The sequence below is a fragment of the Eretmochelys imbricata genome, chromosome 1 (assembly GCF_965152235.1).
Source record: "Eretmochelys imbricata isolate rEreImb1 chromosome 1, rEreImb1.hap1, whole genome shotgun sequence".
Classification (NCBI taxonomy): domain Eukaryota; kingdom Metazoa; phylum Chordata; order Testudines; family Cheloniidae; genus Eretmochelys; species Eretmochelys imbricata.
The window spans coordinates 333,780,155-333,802,622 of NC_135572.1; the positions used below are offsets into that span (position 1 = coordinate 333,780,155).

A 22,468-nucleotide genomic window follows, 5' to 3' on the forward strand; every position below is an offset into this window, starting at 1 on the left:
AAAAAAAATTACCCTGGATTATGTGGCTTTTGGATCCAGCAACGACATGTTGTCTAAAAACACAGTCAATTATTTTTTAAAAAAACCCTTAAGTTTTGTGAATAAAATCCATTTTCAGCATTGATTTGCTATGTTTTTGTCACTGTTCAATCCTGCTTCCTGTAACTGCCTTTAATACTGCTGTAGATAGATATATAAATAGATAAATTGTACTTTTGTGTTCTTCAAGAAATTAACACAACTTAGTTTTGGCTGTGGTGTTGCGAAATTTAAAGAACAGTTTTGCAAAAGTAGATGATCTTTTACAGGATGCTTTACAGCTACAATAGCAATGTCTGCCAATACTGACTCAAAATGTTTTCACATTTTAATCTCTTTACAAATATATACTTAAGTTGTAGAGTTGGGTCCAATAATAGATAATTCTGTTTATATAAATGGCATTTCCTTTTAGAGTTATTGATTGATTTATTGATTCTCCATAGATAAATGGATTACAACAAAAGTACACTCTTAGGTTAAAAAAGAATTAGAACTCTCAAGAGAGTCATAATCATACAGATAGAGCATCATAGCCTCCAGTGGTCAGCTCCTTGTTTTCCAAGGAGATGAGAAGAGCATGGTTATGCAGCTATATCTTCTGGTGGTATCTGTACTTAAATAAATTCAATCTGATATTTTCATATTTAGCATAGTCTTTACTAACCATAGGGCCAAATCCTTTTCATCACACTCACGTGCACTGAAGCTGGTGAGATTATTCATGTGAATACTCACCATAGTCTCCTTTCTCTACTGTACTGTTAGTAGAACTATCTGGAGTATGAGGATTCTTCTTTGAGTAATGGTCCCTATATGTATTACAAATGGGGTGTGCATGTGTGCCATGTGCCGGAGCTGGAAATTTTCTGCAGCAGTGACTGTTGACACGCATGAGCGTCTTACATTACTTCATGCTCCAGGTGAGGTTATAAGAGGCCGGACGGGGCGATACACCCGTAGTCCCTTACCACTGCATGATCATAGTCAGAATCTTCTCTCTCTGTGCTCACAGCCTCCATGAGAACAATCATCCATTGTATATAGTTAGTTCAGTTGTTTCTCTTAGTTGTGTACATAACTTGTAATTAGTGTTCATAGTTGCCCCATTCAGGGCCCACCCTGACGTCGTCAGGTTACTATGTCCTCAAGTCCCGGGATTTAAGAACCGCTGCCTCTATTGCCTGGAGGGAGCGCATCTCACAGCACCTTGAAACATCTGCAGGTCCTTTCAATTGCGGATCCGCAAGGCTTATCTCCTGCACCTCTGCAGATTTCTCTTGGAGGAAGCCCCATGTGGTGTCCAATTCTGGACTGGTGGAACCAGTGGTGCACCCCACCCTCTTCATCCCTCCTGCCCAAAGCACGAGAAGGCCAAGGAGGAGAGCAGCAAGCGATCCCGTGGACGTCACAGCAGGTCCCCATCGTGGACTGCTGTGATGCACAGCGTTTCCTACCTGAGCCGTGCCCGGTTGGGTGAGATGTCGCATGCAGAGCCCACTATGTCTCTCCCTATGACTACACACATGGTGGGAAAGAAGGCGAAGAGGAAGAAGGAGGCACTGGTACACTTGGCTCCCGTGCTGGCTGTGCAGCATGGCAGCCTTCCGAGGCATGCTTCTCCATCTCAACAGGAGTCCCCATGCTCTGCACTGTGCATCCCCTTTCCCCGCTTTGGCGGTCAGCGGGATGTGGACACCTGGATGGGTTGAACCACTGCTCCCAACGGCGCACCTCAACCTGCTGTATCCGTTCTCCCTGCTCCTCTTGGCTCCACAGCCACCTACACCAGCGGATGTGCCACTCCTCCTGGACTGGGATCCACACCCAACGGTCGCAGGACCGCCCACATCGATGGCCCTGCTGCTGCCGCCGGAGGCCTCTTCAGACTCAGAGGGCTTTTCAGCGGAAGAACCATCATTTTCCCCGGTATCCCGATGCAGCTCAGACTCCTGGACGCATCCACCACACCAGATGGGCTTTCCCCCAGTCCCACCACAGTGGAATCCCTATTCTTGGGGCACAATAATACCCACTGGACCTGCATGGCAGCAATGGCCCAGATAGGATCTGTATCACTGCCCGTACCCGCCTTCACAGGCCTCACACCCTTCCATCTGGGCCCCTCTGCTGGAACCCTCTAACTTGGATCCAGAAGCAGACCCAGAGTGTGACCCGGTGGCACTGGTCCCGATGGCGGCATCCTCCTATTGGGACGAAGCCCTGATTCCCCCAACCCTCTTGTCTCCTGATTATTACTGCCTATACCAGGGGCTGCTGCAGAGGTTGGCCCTTGATTTGGGTATCCCCTTGGAGGAAGTCCAGGGCCACCCCATCAGCTGCTGGATACCTTCAGCTTCAAGGACTGGCGCACATGGCTCTGACCATCAGTGAGGCCATCCTCCACCCCACTCGAGAGGTCTGACACAACCCATTGTCCTGCACCCTAACAGCAAAGAGGGTAGAACATCGCTACTTTGTGACATCTAAAGGGGTTGATTTCCTTTTTTCTCACCCTGCCCCAGCTTTGCTGGTGGTGCACACGGCAACGGAATGGGCAGGTCAGCACTGCTCTACCTTCATCCCTCCCGATAGAGCAGCAAAGTGCCTGGATCTGCTCAGATGCAAACTTTACTCATCGGTTACCCTGCAGTTTCGCATTTTGAGCTACCAGGCTCTGCTGGCAAGGTATGATTTCAATAATTATGCAAAGCTGGGAGAGTTCTTGGAGGATATCTCGCAGGACGAATAACACAGGCTTCAAGCCCTGGTGGAGGAAGACAGCTTTATCAACAAGGTCCGTCTCCAGACAGCAGTGAATGCAACAGACATGTCCTCCTGCTCGCTGGCGACAGGTGGTGGTATACCCCAAGAGGCCTTCCTGGAATCTTCAGGCTTTCCCAGGGAAGTCCAGTCCAGGACCTTCCCTTAGACGAGGACAAAATGTTCTCTGGTAAGATGGATGAGGCCCTTCACTTCCTGAAGGACTCTAGGGCCACCCTCTGGTCTCTGGGAATTTACAACCTGGCCTCCCGCCACCAGCACAATAAGCCATCATTCTGTCCACATCCCTACCCCCCATACCAGCCCACCTACACCTGGTATTTGGAGCCTGTCCGATGGTGCCCCAGATCCTAGCTTCTGTGCCCATCAGCCACCATCACCTCCTCCATCGCGTCACGGCACCAACCAAGTTCCTTATGGTGATGCTTACATCGATCATTCCCTCCCTTCCTTAGGAGGTGTGGTTCACAGCCCTTGACAAGAAAGATACGTACTTCTATTTCGATATCCACCCAACCCAGTGGAAGTTCCTCCACATCTGTCTGGGCAACAACCACTTCCAGTTCAGAGTACTCCCCTTGAGCATTGTCATGGCTCAAGGCTCTTCACAAAGGTCTTCGTGGTCGTCACAGCCCACCTTTGCTGCCTGGGGCTCTCTATGTTTCCTTACCTGGATGATTGGCACCTGGTGGCACCAACCCTTGCCAAAACGACGACAGCTGTCGCTGCTCTCCACTTGCTCCTCACCTCCCTCGGCATCTGTGTCAACAAGGAAAAATCAATGCTTCTCCCGATGCAGACCATCTATTTAATTGAGGTGTGCCTGGGCTCTGTAGCAGCTTGGGCCCTCCTCCCAATGTCTGCTTTGTGCCCTCACGGCCCTCATGGCGACCCTGTGCCAGAACCCATGCACAACAGTATACTGCTGTCTCTTCCTCCTTGGCCACATGGTGCGCTGCACCCATGTGACACTGCATGCCTGCTTCCACATGCGCTGTCTACAACTGTAGCTCCTCTTGGTCTGCAGTTCCCAAATCAACTACCGGGACTCGGCCCTGACTGTCCTGCTTTTGGTCTGCGCCTCCCTCGCCTGGTGGAACGATCCCGCCAAGGTGCTATGCAGCCTTCCGTTCACCACTACTGTCCCTACAACCATCCTTGCCATGGATACCTCCCTAGCTGGATGGGGTGCATATCTACATGGCCATGACGCACAAGGGACATGGGCACCAATGAGGTGCGCATGCACATCAACGACTTGGAACTGCACGTGGTCTGCCTAGCTTGCCACGTGTCCCTGCCTCTTCTCCGTGACCGGCACATCCAGATACTCTAGGACAATACCACTGCCTTGGCATACATAGACAGACAGGGAGGCACCATGTCCCCGTCACTCTGCACAGGGGCCATCTGCCCCTGGATCTGGTGTCTTAGCCACAATGTCATGCCCTATCCAGTGTACCTTCTGGGGATGCAGAACTCCTTGGGAGAAGCACTCAGCTGGACCTGTTACCTCTATCACGAGAGGGAGCTCCACAATCCCCCATCTCTGCTCCATCTGCCAGGTCTGGGGAACCTCTCGTTGGGACCTCTTTGCCACTTGCGAGAACTGCAAGTTCCCCCTTCACTGCTCCTGGGTGCCAGAGGTCGCGATTCCAAGGGCAACACCCTTCTCCTTCTGTAGCGTGGGCAGTCTCCAATATGCCTTCCCCTCTTTCCCTCCTCCCCCAAGTTCTATGCAAGATCCGCTGCGACTGGGCCATGGTCCTCCTGGTAGCCCCATGCTGGATTTGACAGTTCTGTTTTCCCTATCTACACAGACTGTCTGCCCGCTCACCAATCAGTCTCTGCCCTGCCTGACCTCCTCACCCAGGAAAACGGCAGGGTTCAACATCCAACTCAGGCCCACTTCAGCTGATGGACTGGTTTTTGGACTCGCATGTAGACAGTGCCTGCTCCACACCCATCCTCTGGATACTTACTTACAACAGATGGTACTCTACATGGGCGTGTTACATCACAAAATGGAAGAGCTTCACCTCCTGGGCTCAATGTCACCGCTTTCCCCTCCGGGACATCTCTGTGCTTGTCATCCTAGACTACCTCTTGGAACTTAAGGACTCGGGCCTTGCACTTAGCTTTGTCTGTGTCCATCTTGTGGCCCTCAGCTCCTTCCTCTCCTCAGTGGATGGACACTCGGTGTTCACTCACCCTACCACTACTTGGTTTCTGAAGGGCCTGAAGAACTGCTTCTCGCCAGTCCTTACACCTACACCGCCCGTGCCCCAGACCTTAATCTTGTGCTGTCTGCCCTCACCAGACCTCCCTTTGAACCTCTGGGCACATGCTCCCTCTCACACCTATCCATGAAGGTCCTCTCCCTTGTTGTCATCACTTCTGCTCGCAGGCCAGTGAATTTGTGGCCATGATGGCTCATCCCTCATATATGATCTTCCATAAGGACAAAGTCTCCCTGCACCTTCACCCTAAGTTCCTCCCAAAAGTCATCTCTGACTTCCACGTCAACCAGTTGATCCATCTCCTGGTTTTCCATCCTAACCCGCATGCCACTTCCATGGACAGGACGCTGCACTCCCTGGACATCTGACACGCACTAGCATTCTACTTTGACATGCGCCTTCTGCATCTCCCCACACTTTTCTGTGGCTATTGTGGAACAGTTGACGGGGCAGGCCCTCTACTCACAGTGCATATCCAAGTGGATCTTTTCATACATCATGAAATGCTATGCATATTCCAACGTGGCACCGGCCAGCAGAATTACGGCACACTCCACAAGGGTGCATGTGACCACCTCCCTGGCAGATGTCCCCGTGCACGATATCTGCTGTGCGATGACCTGGCGCTCTGTCCATACCTTCAGCGCACTACGCCATTGACCAGTGGGCAGCCGAAGATGTGACCATGGGACGTGCTGTCCTGCAGCAGGCGATAACTCTCTTGTCCTTGCATCCACCTCCGAGCTGATCACTGTTTTGTACTCATCTGCATTTGGAATACGTACAGGGACCATCACTCGAAGAATAACAGGATTTACTTTCCTGTAACTGGAGGTTCTTCAAGATGTGTGGTCCCTATCTGTATTCCAGTACCTGCTCACCATCCCTTCTGCTGCAGACAGTTTTTTCAGTGGTAAGATGGTGTCTGAGCAGAAGGCAACAAAAGACACATGTGCGGGTCAGCGGACACTGCTGCTGAAAACTTCCGGCTCCAGCTCATGGCGTATATGCACTCCCACTTTTGGAATATAAATAGGGACCACACATCTTGAAGAACCTCCAGTTACAGGTAAGTAATAGGGATGTAAATACCGTTTAAAAATTTAGCCATTTAAATAATTAGAAATATTTCATTTAAACGGTTAACCGATTTAAAAGACTGGCCAGCTGGCATGGCTGGGGCCAATCCAGCCAGTGCGGCTGGGGCTGCTCAGGCTGTTGTGGCTGGGGCCGCTGTGGGCCAGCCAGAGTGCCCAGGGGTTAACAGTTAAGGCGGGTTAACCAGTGAGACTAATACTTACCGGTTAAGTGGTTAACATTTTACATCCCTAGTAAGTAACCTCCTCTGCTGCTTCATAGCAACCTTCAAACATTTTCTATTTGGGTGGGTGGGTGAGAGGAAGAGACTGAGACTTTTGCACTCCATAGCCTGATAATTAGGGCACTGGCCTGGAATGCAGGAGATCCAGATTCCAGTCTCTTCTCACCTTGATTCAGAGTAGAATACTTCATCCCAGATCACTCTGAATCAGGCGGAGCAGGGACTTGAACCTGAGTCTCCCAGGGCATTGACCTAGGCACCAGGCTATCAGAATATGAGTCTTTCTCAACAAAACGTCAAAATACAAATTTTTTTAAACCAGTATATGTCCATGAGATGTTTCAGCGTTGACTAAAATGTTTTGACTAGATTTGACTAATGGCTAGATTTGATAGAGACAAGAGTCTATCTATCTATTTTATCTAATCTATCTAAAGTCTTTTACAACAGCATTCACTGTCCACCAATGCTTTAGACAGGGATGAAAAACATCATTCTAACCCTCCTTTTTCAGTTGTCCTTTAACTTAAATAGGTTTTTTGGAGTTGAAAATGTCTGTGCTAGGTCTTACCCCAAGGGTGAATTACTTTTTGGAAGTTTGAGTTAATTTTGCTTCTAGCCCTCAGTCCTGAGACTGAAGCCTAGGTGCGTTGATCCATTATTCACAGGATATTCAGAGAACAAGAATTACAGGTACATTTTTGTTTGTTTTTAATTGCAGTGATTTCTGCAGTCAATTCATTTAAAAAAGAAAAAGAGAGAAAAAGAACAAAATAAGAAATAAGATGTCATCCAGTTAATTCCCTGAGATTCCAGATAAGGCAAGTGCTTTGTATTGGGATGAGAGATTTTTCCTGTTCCAAGAATATCTTTAGCCTCTCATTGTGACTTTTATCTGAGATAAAGCTTACTGGTAGTCTCGCTCTCTAATGATAAAATAGTTCAATTTTTCCCTCGTGGAGTGCAAGGCTTGTCCGTCTCTGTGACTCAGAATAAAACAGACAAGATTATAATAAGGTCCACAAATTTCTATATTTCCAAAGCTATGGTTTTTGAGGTTAATAATGTTAAGCTAATTTAGAGGTTTGACAGAAAGAAGCTGAAAAACCTTTGAGCAAGTTTAATGGGGCCTCAGGTCTCCAATAAATTTTAACTAACATAAGCTTGGTTAGTTTCTTCTATTACATATTATATAAATGTCCCTCATCTCTGTTTTCCAGAAGCTGGGGATGGGCGACAGGGGATCGATCACTTGATGATTTACCTGTTCTGTTCATTCCCTCTGAAGCACCTGGCATTGGCTACTGTTGGAAGACAGGATACTGGGCTAGATGGACCCTTGGTCTGACCCAATATGGCTGTTCTTATGTTGTTATTTAAGTGATTTTTCTGCTTACATACTATGTATACTGGCAGCTGGTGATGGCAGTAGAAATCATAGCTAGTTGCCATGGCAACATTATAAAGTACTGCAATAAATGCAAATACTGTACTGTGATCAGTTGGTGTATTATTCCTCCGATCTTTCTTCATGGAAGAGATTCAGACCTACATTTTTAAACATAAAATGTATTTCTACTTCTAGTCCTTCTTTTGCAGCAGCCTCACATTTCATTCCTTAAAGATGTGTGTCTACAGAGATGCTGTCAAGAGACTAGTAGAATTATATACTTCAAGTAATCCCTGAACTTTCTTTTATTAAATGTATGGAGGAGTATTCCTGTCACTTTCTATTCAATGTTTTTCCTATCAACAGTTATATTGGCCAGGAGAGTTAATAAATTCAGGGGATTTATTCCTCTGGAATCCTTATATGCAGTTGTTCCCAGAAGTGGTGATTCTCAGGCCTGCGCTAGAATTTTCTGTCCCCCAAAATTCTTTTTACTTCAGCCAGTCTGTTTTCATTCTGTGTGTACCAAGCCCTTCCACAACTAGGAGAATCAGATGTGTACTTTAGATGCGATCAGGTCGTTCAAATTTTGTTTTCATAAAACAAAAAAAATTGGATGCAACTTCAGGATTAGTTGAGGGACATAAGAAGGGGTACAAAGGCATCCATGTCCACTGTTTGCAGATAGATACATTCAGTAACTTGTCAGATCTACAAATTGTTCATACAAGATTGCCCTCCCTCTGTGAGGACTCACTCATTCAGACACATGGCCATTCCCCATGCAGAACAGTGTTTAGTTCAAATAACTTCGCTGTATGGCTACCTGGTGTTCAGCGTATTCTTATCCATCGCTTTAAAGTAAAGCTGTGTTGTCTTTGTCTGATAGACTTTTGGACAAAGAGTTCTGGCGTCTTTCTTGCTTTTCCTTTATTAAAACTCGTCATGTGGTGTGGGAAGAAAGAAGAAAAGCAAAAAGTTGGCAAGTACAAAAATCATCTCAAACAAAAGCTGTTTATTCTTTTGGTTAAATTTTCCTGGTGTTTTAAATTGCTCTCTCATTTGTAAAGATTGATTTTCCTGCTGCCTACTTCCCAGTTGTAAGGGATCTTGGAGCACCAATTTCCCACAAGAGAGGACAGAAAAATTTACTTACCCATCCATAATTTTTCCTTCTCTGAAGTGGGCACCTGGTGCTCCACGAGACCACACGCAGGCTATCACCAAATTTTGCATTACATTCAAGCTGCACGGGAAATACATCAATCCTTCCTTTTCTCTTTTGGAGCATTTCTACAGAGAGAGAAATTGAGAGCTTGGGATCTGACTTTGCTGTAATTCTTCATTTCCATTTTTTGTATAATAAACAAATAAGATAAAACAATGAAGAGTCCTTGTGGCACCTTAGAGACTAACCAATTTATTTGGGCATAAGCTTTCGTGGCCTAGAACCCACTTCATCAGATGCATGGAGTGGAAAATACAGGAGCAGGTATAAATACATGAAAAGATGTGACTTGCCTTACCAAGTGTGAAGTTAGTCTAATGAGACAATTCAGTTGACAGAAGGATACCAAGAGAGGAAAAATAACTTTTGAAGTGCTAATGAGAGTGGCTCATTTCAGACAGTTGACAAGAAGGTGGGAGTAACAGTAGGGGAAAATTAGGTTTAGGTTTTATAATGACCCAACCACTCCCAGTCTTTATTCAGGCCTGATCTGATGATGTCCAGTTTGCAAATTAATTCCAGTTCTGCAGTTTCATATTGGAGTCTGTTTTTGAAGTTTTTTTGGTTGAAGAATTGCCACTTTTAGGTCTGTTGTTGAGTGACCAGGGAGATTGAAGTGTTCTACTGCTTTTTGGATCTTATGATTCCTGATGTCACTTTTGTGTCCATTTATTCTTTTGCATAGAGATTGTCTGGTTTGGCCAATGTACATGGCAGAGGGACATTGCTGGCACATGATGGCATATATCACATTGGTAGATGTGCAGGTGAACGAGCCCCTGATGGTGTGGCTGATGTGGTTAGGTCCTATAATGGTGTCCCTTGAATAGATATACAGACAGAGTTGGCATCGGGGTTTGTAGCAGGGTTTGATTCCTGGGTTGGTGTTTTTGTTGTGTGGTGTGTAGTTACTGGTGCGTATTTGCTTCAGGTTGGGTGGCTGTCTGTAAGCGAGGACTGGCCTGTCCCCCAGGGTCTGTGAGAGTGAGGGATTGTCCTTCAGGATACGTTGTAGATCCTTGATGATGCTCTGGAGAGGTTTTAGTTGGGGGCTGTAGGTGATGACTAGTGGCGTTCTGTTACTTTCTTTGTTGGGCCTGTCTTGTGGTAGGTGACTTCTGGGTACCCTTCTGGCTCTGTCAATCTGTTTCTTCACTTCACTAGGTGGGTATTGTAGTTTTAAGAACTATTTTTCCTCCCTTGGTGTCCTGCTGTCAATTGAATTGTCTCATTAGACTAACCTCACACTTGGTAAGGCAATTCACATCTTTTCATGTATTTATACCTGCTCCTGTATTTTCCACTCCATGCATCTGATGAAGTGGGTTCTAGTCCACGAAAGCTTATGCCCAAATAAATTGGTTAGTTTCTAAGGTGCCACAAGGACTGCTTGTTGTTTTTGCTGATACAGACTAACACGGCTACCACTCTGAAATAAGATAAGTATCCTGCCTGGAGATATCTAATCTGTTGTAATTATATTAATTAGAATTTATAGTTTATTATCTTAGCTTGGGCAATTGACGGGGGAGTGAAAGGGAGTCATTTCTCTGAAGAGCTCCACCTGCTGGCAGAACATACTAAAGCTAGGCAGTTTTTTTGTTTTGTTTTTTAAAAAGAGGAGCCTCCAAGCTTTGAAAGTTGAGGAGGAATATTCCAGTTATAATGGATCACAGAGCTCAGGGTGCCCCATGTAGAAAGAAAAAATTAGAATGGGTGAGTACATTTTAGCATGTGTGTGTTAGATTCATATTTGGGGTGTTATAAAAGTGCAATAATGTAAATAATCTTTAGTTAGAAATCTTACTGCATTTCCTAGAACGTTTGATAATGCTGTTTTAAAAAATATTAATTGAAGTTGGTATATATGCTTTTTGCTATAATTTAAAACTTTAGCATTTTGACTTTTTAATGCCAAAGGTGTTTTAAAGTCCACTTAACAAATATAAATAAAACATTTTTAAAAATTAGCATTTCAGTATTTTTATAGTTATAAATAAAATCTCAACAATAACTATTTTTATATTTATTTCATACATCTCAAAGAAGGATACAAGAGTAGCTTTCATAGTATCTGATCATTCAATGAGAGGACATGTAAAGTAACCCTGTTAGTGCTCCTTCATAAACACTGGCACAGCTGAGTACTGTGAAATAGTGTAGTAGAGAGAGGACAACATTTAACATTGGTAAAGTATCATAACTAATTTTTATTAAACTATTTGACAGAAATTCAGGCAGCCAAATGAAGTGTTAGATATAGTCATCAGGTTTATGTGATCTATAGCATGTGTTCAGTTTAAAAAACCCCACAAAACTGGAGAAGTGCTTTCACGGCTAATCACCCAGGTGTTGTCCTTCCTCATCCCCTTCTCAGGCAGCAAATAAATTTAGCCTTTCCAGAGATGCCAGTCTTACAGGCTCCATAGACAAAACAGAGCTCTCTGATTTTAAATCAACACTTTATACCTTTTAAGTAAAAGTCTAAATAGCCAGATAAGAAACTATTTCAAGACTTCTTCTATTCTTCCTTGTTCCAACAATTGCTAATATGACATACACAAAGGCCAATAAGAACAACCTATCCCTGAATTCCCAGCTAGCAAATATAACAAGGATTATAACAGAAAAAAAATCTCTTCTTAAAATAAATCAAATATATAGTAAGTTGGAAAAGTCTCAAATGATTCTTCATTTTGTTAGACTGTTTCTCCAGAAATATCTGCTTTTTCAAATTCTAAAAGTATGGATTACTTTTGGGCCTTTGGAGAAACGTTCTTGATATTCCTTGGTGTTTACTTCAAGATGAGTAATGAAAAGTTAGAGTCCTATTTCTGAGATAACTCACAGTTCTCTCTTAAGTACTATCAATATCTGGTGCAGAAATAGAACAGTAGCTCCTTGTTACTAAATCACTGTAGATTCATTGTAACTTTAGCATCTTGTACAGTTCTCTCCCTCAGAGAGAGGGTTTAGTGAGTAATGTATTGCTAAATTTTATAGTGCCAGAACCCTGCCCTCCACTCTTGACCTCACAGCTTCCCCTGATCCTTCTCTCCCCCACCCACCCTTTCCACTTTTCTGCCCATTTCATACATGCCCTGCCCCCCTTTCTCTCTTCCTCTTCTCTCCTATCACCTTCCCCAAACACACTTTCCCTTTGCACCCAACACTCTGCTCTATTTGCCACTTTGCATAGGTGTCTGGTGAAAATATTCTATGGTGGTGGTGGGTGGGGGGAAAGGAGAATTGAGTATATTCTACCTGGATATTATTGCCATATTCTCTGAAACATTATCCAATGGAGAATCTCATGGCTGAAGTTAGTTACTATAGTTTCTAAAGTCATATCATCCAATATGATGATTCCAAACATTCAAAAATATGCCCTTGTTACCTGACTCACTGTTTTCAGGTATGCCAACCAAGTGCAAGTTCATGATTGTGCATTTGTTTTCTAGCTCATCAGTCTTAATGTTGAACTGTTTACAGTCCTTGACCACGGTATCCAAAATGGCCTCATGTCCAGAAGATGAAGTTTCAAGGTTTGTGACATGGAGCTTTACACTGTGAATTCTTTTTAAAAATGGATTAGAGCTTTTTGTCAACCTCCAGCTGGGCTTGAATGCTATCTGTTCATTTATGTAATAAATCCAGGCTTTTGGAGATGGTAGATTTCAGGTCCATTAGTTGACCTTGTACTAAGATTGATGGTGATTGGGCTGAGAATGTTTTTGTGAGACCAAATTCAGTTTTCTTTCAATCAAAAATAGCAGTACAGAGATGAATGACGCTAACAAAAAAAAGGAATAAAAGGAATAAAAATTAATCCAATTCCTTGAGAGAAATATTTAGAAACACAATTGCTATAGGTAGAGCCTTGCAAATCTGCAGATATCTGCTTTATGTCCTCAGACCATGTTTGAAGATCATGGATTGGATGCAGATACAAATTTTATATCCGCGCAGGACTCTAGCTATATGACTTATGCATGCAATTTCCTTCCCCTGTTTCTATTCTCTCCCATTCAAATCTTTAATTTTCTAAAATTGTTAATTCCTGCCTAAAGCTTAGCAAAAAAGATGCTGAAATGTATTCAAAATTGTCTTTCTAAATCTTAGAATTTACTCAGAATGTAATAACACTTCTTCCGTTTGTTTCTGGAGGAGGTGTAGGGAGGGATAAATTTGATACTCATGCAAGTTTTAATATTGCTTAGAGCAAAGGCATAGCAGCTGCTGTGCAGGCTGCCCCATATTGCCAATTGAACTTATTTCTGACCAACTGTACCTTGTTATTCCAAATGCTGTATTTTCCCAAACAGACTATATGTTGTGCATAAAAGTGGAGGGGTATGTGTTGTGATATGGATATATGTAGTACTGAGATAAATCCACCTAAATAATTTTCTATTATGATCACGCAGCAGTATTTGAATTTAGATTTCCAGAGTTGAAAAGTTAACATGTTACACCAATGTATTTTCCTGTCCTCAACTGTTGTGGTTTTAATGGAGAGACACTGATAATTTAAGTGAGATCTTTCAGAGAGGTGGAATTTGCAATAGATGTGAAAATAAGTGTAGATAGTTATGGCTGGTGATGGAAGGCTCAGATCAACCTTACCTATAGCAATACAATATATTACTGATCTCTTTTTCTGCAAATAAGATTTTCTGTATATTTGTAAGTATAAATACAACCCTCCCCCCACAACATCAAACTATTTGAGAGAGAGAGAAAAAAAGATTAACAGATAGGTACCTAAATGTCCTCTTTTTCTTACATAGATAGCTGGTGACAACCAAAATGTGAAAATCTGACAAAACTCTAAGCTTCAAAATACTAATTGTAATTATTCTAATTATCGTATATGAAATGTATTCTAAATAGCTAATCCAAGAAGACATCTCACTTGTAGGATACCTCTGATCTTCAGAAGCCAGAACAATGATCAGAATACAAAATGTCTTTAACAATTCACTGTTTCAAAAACATATGTGGTAAAAATCTGTGTGTTTCCATTGATTGATTCCATTGCATATTTTGAGCAAAGGCTAGCTAAGAAGCTTAGTATTTTTTTCCTATTTACTACTACTTGCTCCTTCCATATTGAGGTGATTTTCTACATTACTGATAGAAATTAGATATGGAAAAAGCCTGTGGAGTCATCTAATTTATTGGATGGATTGCTGCCTGCAATATGTTCTTGAAACTTCTTTGTTGCTGTCACAGAGGTGACTTGGTATAACTTGTCCACATTGGTCATCTTTGAGGAATATTCTTTCTTGATTCCAAGTACTTCATACTCTAAAAGCATATGTACAGTTTTTCATATACTGTTTAGGAATTTGTAATATTTTTATATGGCTAATTATTCCTGTTATTGTAAACCTTTTATGAGCTGTTTCAGTGTAATGGTCTACCTTCACATGAAAGCTATATCTCGTCTTGCCAGCTTTACCTACATACATTTTTGGAAATAACCTGGGGCATTACCAGATAATATAAAGAATAACTGTGGGAAAATAAATGAGATATATTTCACTAAAATTCGAAAGATGGATTTTGTGGCTCAACCCTCAATTAGCATCCTGACCAAGCTTCTCAGTAAATGTACTTTCTTTTCATTTTCAGGCCAGAGCCTCAACAGAAAGCTCCATCTGCACCTCCACCTCCGCCCCCGCCTCCGCCTCCGCCTCTGCCAGAGCCAGCACCACCAGAACCAGAGGAGGAGATTCTGGGATCTGATGATGAGGAGCAAGAAGACCCTGCAGATTATTGCAAAGGTTTGTGTAATTAAGCACTATATAAAATGTTGAATGTTAAATAGTAAACATCTCTATAGCCCTTGACAACTTTGGTCCTCAGGAGCCACTTGAACGGTCTTCTTTTAGAGTGAAGTTTATGTTTTTGTGTGGTAGACAGAGTTTTCTTAGTGCTGGTCCTAGATTATGGGGTTCACTCCTGCAAGAGTCAAGGGTATGTCTACACTAGAGAGACTATTCAGGCATTGCTATGTCGCTGTAGCTATGCTGGCATAACCCTGTAGTATAGATGCTGCCTATGTTGTTGGTGTAGGAACACCACCTCCCTGAATAATGGTAGCTGTAAGTCGATGGAAGCATTCTTCTGTTGACATAGCTTCATCTTACAGGGGGCTAGTTTGGCATAACTGTGTCGGGCAGGGAGTGCTTTTTTTCCCCACACACCTGACCAATGTAATTATGTTGATCTAATTTTTAAGTGTAGACCAAGCCTAAAAATGGCCAGAAAAGTCACCATTTTCTGTCTATGCAATGCTTATCACTTTTATTTACTTTATTTTTCTCTAGGCAAAGGAATGGAGAGAACATTTTTGGACTAACATTCGCCACATTATTTTTTAACTCTGCAAGGCTTTCAAGTACTTTGATGACTGGGATGATGTAATAACCTATACTTAGAATAGAATTTATTTATCTGATTCTTCCCTCTAACTTATCTGCACCATCCTGAGACTCTCGTTCACTCACTGGAAATCTTCTGATCCTGTCCTTGTACACTATATGGAAACTTTACTCAGGCCGTTCTTATTCTGCTATTCTGCCTGATTTATGGTGAGCATGGGCTAATTAGATCCAATCAGCTAGTCTAATTGCCCCAACTTCTGCCGGGAGTCTTGGCACCATATCTTGGGGGCATTTTTGCTCTAAGTCCCTCGCCACATCACTGGGAATCTGGTAAAGTACAAAACATTATTTTAGTGGAGAATGCAGATAAACTTAAATAAGCCTTCATGAAACTCTTCAGCTATTCACTGTGGTAACCAAATTGATTGTACTGTGTACTCAAGACAAGTGAAAGAGAAGTAAATATTGAGCAAAAAACGTTAATGTGAACCAGGAGCAACCAAAAAAGTGCAGATCTATTGCCCCATGAGAACTCCTGTTCTTAGTGTTATGCATGTTACTTCACATAGGCGCATAATTTTGTCAAAGCATTCCATACACCAAAGAATTTCTAAAAAATATTCTTTGAAGTTGGATAAGGCCAGAGTAAAATCTTGTAATTGTTGAAGATGTGTTTTGGTTGCTGTCAATCTTTCTCTAATTCTACCAGTTGTACAGTAAAATTATGAAGTTTTATTTAAAAAACCCAAACCAGTTTTTGTGTAGCTTACTAATTGCCACACCAATTACTCTTACAAAAATATTCCAAATACCAGGCTTTTCATGAGATGGGATGGAGGGGTTCTTTAAGCTCCAAAGATACCTTTTTCTTTTACCAATTTTATTTCACTTCAAACCTTAATGCTCTACATCTTGATGACCACCATTCCTGTTTAGAAGAACTGGATGCTATTCCCTATGAAACTGTCACTACTATCTCCAAATCAGCCAGAAGGACTACAGCAAAGCAACAGAATTCATACACCCTTCTCCTAAGGGCCGAGTGGAGTGACTTGCCAGTTTGTTCATCTGCTTCCAGTCAAGCAAAAGAGCACCAAGTTCAATCCTTGATCTGATCATACATCTGGTAACTTACTGTGCTGTCAGTAGACTGCCGGCCCATTCAGTTATAGGCTTAAAAAACATAAGAATGGCCATGCTGGGTCAGACGAATGGTCCATCTAGCCCAGAATCCTGTCTTCTGGTAGTAGCTGGTGCCAGATGCTTCAGAGGGAATGAACAGAACAGGGCAATAAATGAGTGGTCCATCCCCTATCTTCCAGTCCCAGCATCTGGTAGTCAGAGGTTTGGGGACACTTAGAGCATGGGATTGCATCCCTGTCCATTGTGACTAATAGCCATTGATGGACCTATCCTCCATGAACTTATCTAATTATTTTTTGAAAACCAGTTTTAGCCTTCACAATAACCTGTGGCAACAAGTTCCATAGATAGAATGTGTGTTGTTTGAAGAAGTACTACCTTACGTTTGTTTTAAGCCTGCTGCCTATTAATTTCATTAGGTGATCCTTGATTCTTGTGTTGTGTAAAGGAGTAAATAACACTTCCTTATTCACTTTCTCCACACCATTCATGATTTTAAATACCTCTATCATATCCCCCCTTAATTGTCTGTCTTCTACACTGAACAGTCTCAGTCTTTTTTAATCTGTCCTCATATGGAAGATGTTCCATACTCCTAATAATTTTTGTTGCCCTTCTCTGTACTTTTTTCAATTCTAATATATATTTTTTAAGATGGGGCAACCAGAACTGCACACAGTCTCCAAGTTGTGGGTGTACCATGGATTTATATAGTGGCATTATGATATTTTGTGTCTTATCATCTATCTTTCCTAATGGATCCTAACATTCTGTTAGCTGTTTTGACTGCTGCTGCACATTGAGCAGATGTTTTCAGAGAACTATCCACTATGACTACAAGATCTCTTTCTTTAATGGTAACAGCTAATTTAGTCCCCATCATTTTGTATGTATAGTTGGGACTATGTTTTCCAGTGCACATTACTTTGTGTTTGTCAGCATTGAATTTCATCTGCCATTTTGTTGCCAAGTCAGCCATTTTTGTGAGATCCCTTTGTAACTCTTTGCAGTCAGCTTTGGACTTAACTGTCTTGAGTAATTTTGTATTGTCTGCAAGCTTTGCTATCTCACTGTTTATCCTTTTTCCCATATCATTGATGAATATGTTGAGGAGCATTGGTTCCATAAAGATCCTTGGGGATCCTACTATTTACCTCTCTCCACTGTAAAATCTGACCATTTATTCCTACCTTCTCCCCTGTCTTTTAACCATTTACTAACCTGTGAGAGGACCCTTCCCTCTTAACCCATGACTACTTATTTTACTTAAAAGCCCTTGGTGATGGAACTTTGTCAAAGACCTTTTGAAAGTCCAGGTACACTATATGCACTGGATCACCCTTGTCCACATGCTTGTTGACTCCGTCAAAGAAAGGTAATAGATTGGTGAGGCGTGATTTCCCTTTACAAAAGCCGTGTTGACTCTTCCCCAAGATGTTGTGTTCATGTGCTTTATAATTTATTCTTTATTATAGTTTCAACCGTTTGCCTGGCACTAAAGTTAGCCTTACCTTCCTGTAATTGCCAGGATTGTCTGTGAAGTTATTTTTAAAAAACAGTGTTATATTAGCTATCCTCTAGTCAGTTGGTACAGAAGCTGATTGAAGTGATAGGTTACATACCTCAGATAGGAGCACTGCAATTTCGTATTTGAGTTCCTTCAGAACTCTTGGATGAATTCCATCTGGTCCTGGTGACTTATAACTCTCTACTTTTTTCAGTTTGTTCCAAAACCTCCTCTATTGACATCTCAATCTGGGAAAGTTCCTCGATTTGTCACCTAAAAAAAATGGCTCAGGTTTGGGAATCTCCCTCACATCCTCTGCAGTGAAGACCAATGCAAAGACTTAATTTAGCTTCTTCACAACAGCCTTGTCTTCCTTGAGTGCCCTTTTAGCACCTAGGTCATCCAGTGGCCCCACTGATTGTTTGGCAGGCTTCCTACTTCTTATGTACTTAAAGAAAAATTTTTTTTTGCTGTTTAGTTTTTGTGTCTTTTACTAGTTGCTCTTCACATTCTTTTTTGGCTTGTCTGATTTTATTTTTACACTTGTCTTGCCAGAGTTCAAGATCCCTTCTATTTTCCTCAGAAGGATTCAACTTCCAGTTTTTAAAGGATGTCTTTTTGTCTCTAACCGCCTCTTTAACATTGTTGTTTAGCCATGGTGGCACTTTTTTGGTCCTCTTGCTGTTTTTTTTTTTTTTAACTTGGGTTATAATTTAGTTTGAGCTTCTATTATGGTGTGGTAATTTTCCATGCACTTTGCCAGCATTTCACTGTTGTGACTGTTTGTCTTAATTTCTGTTTAATTAGCTTCCTCATTTTTCTGTAGTTCCCCTTTTTGAAGTTAAATGCTACTGTGTTGGGTTTCTGTGGTATTTTGCCCCCAACAGGAATGTTAAATTTAATTACATTATGGTTGCTATTACTGAACAGTTCAGTTATAGTCACCTGATGGACCAGATCTTGTGCGCCACTTAGGACTTTTTCAAGAATTGCTCTATGTGGATTCCAGGAGTAGCTGCTCCATGAAACAGTCATTAATGGTGTCTATGCATTTTATATCTGCATCCAATCTTGAGGTGATATGTAGCTAGTCAATATGGGGATAGTTGAAATCCCCCATTATTATTAGGTTTTCTGTTTTTGTAGCCTCTCTAATCTTCCTGAGCATTTCATAATCACCATCACCATCCTGGTCAAGTGGTCAGTAGTATATTCCTACTGCTATCCTCATTATTCAAGCATGGAATTTCTATCCATAGAGATTCTGTGGTACAGTTTGATTCATTTAAGATTTTTACTATATTTGACTTTATGCTTTTTTTCACATGCTGTGCCACCCTCTCACCAGCACGACCTATTCTATCATTCCTGTATAGTTTGTACCTTGATATTACCATGCCCCATTGATTATTATTGTTCCACTGAGTTTCTGTGATCGCTATTATATTCAATATCTTCACAGAATACTAGGAACTCCTGTTCAACCATCTCAGTATTTAGACTTCTAGCGTTTGTATTCAAGCACTTAATAGAATTTAAATGTACCTACATTAAATGTGCTGTGCTTAAAATTCTTTTCAAGGATATTTGACTTCCACAATGTTTGCTTACTTCATGATGGTATAGCCTGATAACTGTAAACCTATAGATGACCTACTTATTTGCCCCATTATCTATTCACAATGGCATATGAATGTGCAAATCTTTGCTTGCTATTTTAATTTCTGGCTACAAAATACATGTATCTTTTCACATGCTGTCTTAGATTGAGTTCTCATTTTTGATGTCTCCTTTCCATGTTATTAGCTTTCTTTTTCAGGTAACATCATATTTTAGCTAGCATTTTATTGACATTTGTTTTATAATAAAAAAAAGTATATTTTAACAGCATGTCATGACAATGCAGCCATGTCAATACACATACATCATACAATATTTGATCCTGTGCTAATACAGTTCCTAACCGTTAAAAACCTACTCTAAGTTAAAGCAGTATTGCAAGATGTGGGAAATAATCTAAATTTAATCTAATAATGGTGTTATTCTGAGTTCACCATGATGGAAATAAATTCTTCGTTAATGCCAAAAAAGGGAGAGGGAGAGTTAAATGGAAAAAATAATGTAATTAAACCAGTTTGGGCATAAATAAATTATATAAAAAGAAAAACTTTGTTCTAAATATTAATCTGTATATCAAATTGTGTGGTTCCAAAACATATCTAATATCTTTAGGGCTTGATCCTACTCCTAGTGAAGTAATTGGGATCCTTTCCATTTTCTTGTTGGGAGTTTAGTTTTATCTATATCTGCTGGGAAAATAAATGTTTTCTTATCAGAATAACTGTACTGACAAAGAAAGTTTCCCTTGGTTGAATGATTTGATATAAATGTTAGTCCTGGAGAATGCTAGTTTTACCTCTGTTGAGCTGCATTTGGCTTCCTTTGGGATCACATTTTGGGTACATAGATTTTCACAAATAGGAAGGAAAAAGAATACCGTATTTCTTTCTAGATAGCATAAGTGAACTATCTTATTCTTAGAAGATGAGTGTATTTAACTCAGTTCTTCAATTAACTGCTTCAGCATCCTGTTTTTCAAACAGTCCTATAGCTTAAATGTTTAAGAGATCTGATATCTCCATTTCTGAATATTCACTTAGACTCTAAATTTATCCAGTAAGAGAGTTGAGACTGCTCAAAAGTAGTAAAGGAACTTGACCTTTGAGAACAAATTGAAATACAAAAATTACACTGTATTTTTGGAGAAATAGCTAACAATCATCAGATGCCACAACAAAAAAGCATTATAAAAATTGACTATACCTGTGATTCCATATCCAAGAGTCGCAGGCCTAGGCTAATATGTCATTGTGGTTCATAATTTTTCATGCAAGCGTGTACCTTAGCGGACTATAATTTTAAATTTCCTATTTCCTAGCATGGAAAAAGTTTAAGATTTCTTAGCTATTGTACAAAACCAGTATTTGTAGGTATCAAAAATTATACTAATCTATGGGATTCTGAACCTTCAGATGGCTTAAAATCTTGAGCCTATTTTAGATACTGTGGAAGCAGCCATTAAAATCAGGTTATATCTGAGGTGCAGGGAAAAGAAAATATGAGTAATCAAAACACTGTTTGTTATTGAAAACTTATCTTGCAAAACTATAATATCTGTCCCCGAAGATGACTTTTCTGATAACTATAATATCAGACATAAGTGAGTGAGCTCCAGGTTTTGTAATTTTAATTTTTTTTAACAGTATTTCATAGAAAAAAAGTGATCTTGTGTCCTGGCCCAAAATTCCTTCCTGACATAGTAAGTCAGTTTAATCTGAAACATTGTATTAGTCTCTGTTTCCAGTTTTCTTTCCAAAATGTCATAATCTATCTGGGGAAGCTAGATCACATAAGCTCCTAAATATCTAGTTAAGACAAAAGTCTTCCAGTAGTCAGCTACCAGTCGATATTTTGTGACCTGTGGAAATAAATCAATAGGGTTGTTTGTCTCAGCCACACATTTAAAATGGATTAGACATTGTATTAAGACTTCTTACAGGTGTTCCTGAAAGATTAAAGGCTCTTTCCACATCCTTAAGGCAGCTTCCATGGCCTACTTAGTTTTGGAACTCTGATTTTGTGGAATGACATTGAGGGTAGCAAGGGCTTTGGTCCCAAATGTTTGGTTCAGTGATGATGGTGCTTACCTGGCTCCAATAGATCCAGATTTCCCAAAAGTTTTGGACCAGCTGACTGAGTGCCAGCACCCTGACAATGTGGCTCAGTCACACCAATATCTTAGAAGTATTAGTTATAAGTAGGGTTCCATGTTTGTCATGGGGAGGTCGCGGAAGTCACGGATTCCGTGACTTTCTGCGACCTTCCTGACTTCTGCAGCAGCCAGTGGGGCTGACCCCAGGACCTCCCAAGCAGCTGGCCCTGGAGACACCCACACCGGCCGCTGCTGGAACGGCTCTGCAGCCAACCACTTGGGCAACCCTGCAGCCAGCTGCACCAACCGCTGCTGGAGTGGCCCAGGGCCAGCCGTACCGGCTGCTGCTCTGGTGGCCCTGGGTAGCTGGCCCTGGGGATCGCCCAAGCAGCGGCTGGTGCGGCTGGCCCCAGAGACCACCTGAGCAGCAGTCCCGGAGACAGTGGGAGCAGCCTCAGCTTGGTGGCTTCTGGCAGCAGTCCCAGGGCAACTGGAGCCAGCGGTGGGGCCTCTGGGGCTCCCCACCTTGCAGCTGGTGCCTTGGGCCCCAGGGCTCACTCCCCTACACAAGAAACAGTCAGGGGTATTTATGGTATAAACCACGGACAGGTCACAGGCCGTGATATTTTGTTTCTTGACGGTGACCTGTCCGTGACTTTTGCTAAAAATACCCGTGATTAAATCGTAGCCTTAGTTATAAGTAACTTTTATT

General features: G+C 41.8%; 1 protein-coding gene across 2 annotated transcripts in view; it reads left to right on the plus strand.

Moving 5' to 3' along the window:
- Window positions 1-22,468, plus strand: part of SRPK2 (SRSF protein kinase 2) — a 307,162-nt gene that overhangs the window by 161,796 nt on the left and 122,898 nt on the right. For both annotated transcript variants that reach the window (XM_077835698.1, XM_077835707.1), the window contains 2 exons: window positions 12,464-12,547; window positions 14,640-14,791. In XM_077835698.1, coding sequence (XP_077691824.1) covers window positions 12,464-12,547; window positions 14,640-14,791 — 236 coding nt within the window. The remainder of the gene's footprint in view (window positions 1-12,463; window positions 12,548-14,639; window positions 14,792-22,468) is intronic.